This window comes from Montipora foliosa, chromosome 3, assembly GCF_036669935.1.
Source record: "Montipora foliosa isolate CH-2021 chromosome 3, ASM3666993v2, whole genome shotgun sequence".
In the NCBI taxonomy this organism is placed as follows: Eukaryota; Metazoa; Cnidaria; class Anthozoa; order Scleractinia; family Acroporidae; genus Montipora; species Montipora foliosa.
Genome location: NC_090871.1, coordinates 3,716,018 through 3,721,017, shown reverse-complemented (window position 1 = coordinate 3,721,017; position 5,000 = coordinate 3,716,018). Strand labels below are relative to the sequence as shown.

The window sequence follows — 5,000 nt, the reverse complement described above, 5'->3', positions numbered from 1 at the left end:
TACGAAACCCAGAAGGATTGAAGAAAATTAATGGGAATCGAGAAACATCGGCTTGAAGGCTGACATGAAGTTTGCTTCAACTTCTTTTTTACAGCAAGTTAAGCAATGTGCTCTGAGCATCTGACATATTTTTACGACAAAAATTCACTGAAGTTAAGCCCTCTCCGGCGGGGTTAGTGTCTGGATGAGAGACCTCAAAATATGCGACTGTCTGTCAGAAATATATGACCGTAAATTATATTTTAACGCTCAAAAATGCGAACTAAGGAAAGCACAGATTTTGTTGGTCTGCTTTATGCAAAACAAATATTGAAATATTGATACACAGTTTTTAGGAAGTGTCGATCGAGAATAAAAAAAATTGCCATCAGCAACAAATTGCGACGAGAAAACAACATAAATATTGTGCCGCGAATACAAAAAGTTACCATCAGCGAAAAACATTTTGGGAGATTTTTGCTAAGTTCTCAATTGTTATAAGAAATTTGATCCCTGATCCCATGAAAAATTACTGCTGATCCCGATCCCACGCGTGGTGATTCCAGATTCCAGGGCTATGATCCCTGACCCGGCGCTTTTCAGGCCTTTGATCCTTGATCCCAAACACCTCGTTACGACCCTGAATTCGACACAAATCGTCTAACTTTTGAGGTTGACCATTGTTTCTGCTAAGTCAAAAATTCACTCTTCTAGACAAAGTTATTTATCACCAGGTCATTCCATCGTTTTGGAAATTAAACTGCTTTATTATTCATCAGTATCACAATTTCATGCCAATTTTGGGGCTCATTCGTTGAAATTCAAGCACGCTTCCAACGGACCTGTTTATTTTTGTGATTTATGCATGGGCCTATTTGTTACCGCGGACTTTCACTCACTCAGTAACTCTTATAACCCGGTGACTTAGTGTGTAGTGCACTTATAAAGTGTTGATACTAGAACGTAGAGTGAATTGATATGTGGCATAGGATATAGCCATCAGCCAAAAGTAATTCGTCTTGGTTTGTTTCAAGACGTCCCGCACTTCCGGTGACATGCTTTACGCAAGGTTTGCTTAGAATACTTGTGGTATACACAGAATCACTAGGCGGAAGTGAGTCTTCTCCCGCAGTTTGCGCGTTTTGGTCCATTGCTGTGCCTTCAAATGACATGAAGACTCAAATAGCGCTGTTCATTAATTTAATACCGTCATATCAGAGACAGATAACGATGGATCAAAATCCACTACCCACACAAGGCGTGATGTGGCCGTTGACTTCAGCCATCGCAGTGGAAAAAAAACGGCTTATGTATTAACAATTCTGGGGAACGTAACTCAGTACCAACGAAGTGATTTTGGAGCCTCGACTTATCTCTTCTAAGCACTAAGATTGGTTGGGAACACACTACGCGGCGGACCATTGAAAAGTAAGGGCCCAAATTTGACCGTGTGGATCTTGGATCTTAGTCATTGCTTGTGGACAAGATGCTTGTAGTCACGTTGACACTACCAGCATTGGGATGCGATGCCGTCCACAAGAGAGATGTGGACTCGTTCATTTGGGAATAGCCAGCACTGAGGAAGCTGTTGTATGAGGCATCTGGTTGTTCTGGCTTGTAAGTCCAACGCAGTCTGTGGAAACATCCAGGCCAGTGATTGTACATTGCGCGCTTCAAATTGCTGTGGAATTTCTCAGTGAAAAGGCAAAATAGTATGAAGTTGGCAAACCCTTGGGCACTTTCGCATATTCCCTGAAAACGTAAAACACAAGACGTACACATTCAAAATCAGTTTGATCCAAAAATTGAAAGTGGGGCATTTCAGATTTTATCAGGAACGCCGCCTGCGCGGTTTCTCTGCCCGCTGCGTTCAGTCCTGCTTTACCATTTTTGTTAAACACAGATTTACTGTGGCTTTCCAGAGAAAACGCCCGAGCTTAAATTTAGGAGAGAGCAATTCACGCAAATCAAGTCAAATGTTGGTTTTTGAGAAGAGGGGAAACCGGAGTACCCGAAGAAAACCCTTTCGGTGCAGAGTAGAGAACCAACAAACTCGGCCCACATATGACACCGAGTCTGGAAATCCAACCCAGGCCACAGTGGTGCGAGGTGAGTGCTTTAAAAAATTGGCTGCACACGGGCCAGAGTAGACCAGGTACTTGAGATGGCCACTGCCACATCCAGGACAGTATACCGGTAAACAGGACGATAAATCAAGAAAGTAAGGACACAGGATACATCGTTTTACCAACGATATCACGTTAGTTATCATAGACAACATGATCTCTGCCGTTTTCTTATTTAATTTTATAGCCTACCTGAAAGTAAATCAAGTACACTTGAAAATTCCTTGTTGCTTCAGATTCATTCACTGACGAAGTTATATAAATGTAAAAGCGAACATTTCCCCAGAATCGGAGGAAAAGTAAAATGAGAGGAACAAACTGCAACTTGGTAGCTTTTTTTGCCGCTTCCTTTGAGTAATCTTTCATCTGGTACCTTTCGTTTCGGGCAATCTTTCAATTAAGAACAAATCTGTTAGTATGTCAGTCATTAAAACTGTTTCCAGCTGGTTAGTGACCCAGGCGCTTTATTGCTGTTGTATGATCATTAGAGAGCCTCCTATCCTCAAACTGTCACGCAACAAAATGTAAATTCGAAATCATTCAATGCAAAAGGCCAATAACTTCGAATGTTGTAGAAAACAGATCTGTTAACCACCTCTCCAAATCTCAGGTCTGTGCGGTATATCGTTTCTGAGAAATTTCTCGAGGCGTTTCACGCAACTTTATAGAGTTTTGTATGGAGACGCCATGTGGTCCACCAATATGGCGGCCGGTAATCAACGGCCTCCTTCAGTCCCACACTTATAATAAGGGCAGATAAAATAGACCTTCGCAGCGCAGCAACATTTGAAACATTTAAGGATTTAAATTTTTAATATTTAAGTTTTTATCTTAATTGTAATATTGATATACTCGCCTTTCTTATAATTTCAGCTTTTTAACTTTTGTATTTGTATTCATTTTTTGAGGAGAGGTAGCCTTTGGCTATTAAGTGTTCAACCCTCGTTAAATAAAGTCTTCATTCATTCATTCATTCATTCATTCATTCATTCATTCATTCATTCATTCAGTCAGACAATCAAGTGTCCCTTATACTGGTGATTTAGTCGGGTACAGCAGCTCATCTTGACTCAACCAGCCCCTTCAGTCAAACAAGCAGCTAAACAAACGCGAGACTAGGAAGACTAAAAATTTGCGTTTTCCAAACATCGTGAAAACTTGTTCGAGTTTAATTCATTTCTTGTACGATCTGCAAGAGCTTGTCGTTTCGCCGTTTAACGCAATAAACATGTTAAATCTCTCGAGTACCATTTATTCAAGTCCGTCAGTGAGTTACTCTTTTGGGCAGTCAGTCCTAGTGCCTTCGTTATTTGACCTTCTTCATTCAGTGAAACAATGAAATAAGAAACGCTTGTCGTTTCTCCCCTGGCATGTATTCAGCAACTTCACTGATTAATTCTTTGACACTTGTTTGCCCGCCATTGACGTAGGATTAGATCTATTGTATCCTGACTTGTTCTTAAAAAAAAAAAAAAAAACTTGCACACAATAGCTGCTATGTTGCATGACACAAACAATGGAACTATCATAAGCTATTAGGTTCGTGATTGTTATGTGCGTCTCTTGAGGTTGTTTGCAAACCACGGGGATCAGTTTCAGCGTCACCTCACCCACCCGTGAAAACGAATGAATCAAAAGCATTGTTGCTATGCAAATCAGCCATCCTGATCACTTTGCTTGGGATGATTTTTTCCTTACCCCTTTTCAGTTGTACAACTAAACGTTTTTCCCTTTTCAGCGTTTAAACACCAGAGGCTGCCTTCAGTGGGTATGCCGAGTTATGGATAATTCGTTTTCAGTCTCTTTTAATACTGGAGTTTTTTTTGGCCTGTTTTACGCATCCGCCTTAATCGCCACTATAACTTTACACTTGCTTTGTTTCATTCATTACAGTAAAGGATTGTTGTTGGACAATTGGTCCTTGCGTGGCCCACAAAATTATTTCGTGTGACAGTATTTTCGACTCAAACGTGTGACCGATCCGATGTCTGATCGGCCACATCCGGTATTCGTCTCATCCTAATATTGTCGCCAGGGAAATGTTCTCCCTTCGGCAAAGCACATCGATGAAGAAAGAGTATCAAGGGGACTCAAGAACAAAATTGACTTTTTGGCAATAGTCATTACTCTTTTGGGGTAATGACATGCAATCTTTTGTATACGTGATGCGGAAGGAGAGTTTTAAATCACGCATTCATTTACCTATGCAGTGTTCGTTTGTAAAGGCTTGCAAATTGTTTTGCCTTGTAGTCAACAAAGTATCATCCACCGAGAGATTAAGGCGTTTATGTGAGTATTCACGTTTTAGAACTCAACATTTGCTCAGTATTGAGGGGAGATTTTATGGTTAGAAACTCTAAACAAGTGAGAATGAATCCCGCTTACCTCTTCGCGAATGTGACACCTGAGCAAGCTATAGAAAACTAGAACAATTATAAACATGGAAATTTCCCAAAGTTTGTCTGTTATTAGCATCCAAAATATGATGGGAGCGTTGCTCTCGCCGCTATTTTGAACTCGAATCCAACACCAAGCCGAGCTGTAAATGTCACGGTCATTTCCCAGCACGTCTCTTTCCAGCGCTATGCAAACAATAAGTAGAGGAACGCCCCAACCTATGAAATGAAAAACGTAGAACATTGTCTTGGCAAGGCGGAGCCGTTGCCTTGCTACCGTCAGGTATAAGAATACAGCCAAGAATGTAGTCCAGAAAAATGACCATAAATTGGCAGTAGTAGCAAGAAAGCTCTGTGCAGTACAGTAGGGAGAATTTGTGTTTGGAGGAAGCCAAGCTCCAAACAGATAAGAACCAACTGTTACACAATCAGCTATTGAAATGTAAACCAGTATTTTTCTGGACGTTGATCTAATGTCCTTCCAAATAATGTAGGTAAT

The 5,000-nt window shown here is 40.8% G+C and overlaps 2 protein-coding genes across 2 annotated transcripts in view; one reads left to right on the top strand and one right to left on the bottom strand.

Moving 5' to 3' along the window:
• The window catches only part of LOC137996496 (rho guanine nucleotide exchange factor TIAM1-like), a 41,061-nt gene that overhangs the window by 26,194 nt on the left and 9,867 nt on the right, over positions 1–5,000 (top strand). The gene's annotated exons all lie outside the window — the stretch shown is intronic.
• LOC137996497 (G-protein coupled receptor 157-like) overlaps positions 1–5,000 on the bottom strand; it is a 6,133-nt gene that overhangs the window by 877 nt on the left and 256 nt on the right. Inside the window, exons 1-3 of the mRNA XM_068841935.1 lie at positions 4,491–5,000; positions 2,298–2,495; positions 1–1,731 (exon numbers count right to left, since the gene is read on the bottom strand). The exon at positions 1–1,731 is cut by the window's left edge and continues 877 nt beyond it; the exon at positions 4,491–5,000 is cut by the window's right edge and continues 256 nt beyond it. Of these exons, the coding sequence (XP_068698036.1) occupies positions 1,444–1,731; positions 2,298–2,495; positions 4,491–5,000 (996 nt within the window). The 3' untranslated portion in view covers positions 1–1,443. The remainder of the gene's footprint in view (positions 1,732–2,297; positions 2,496–4,490) is intronic.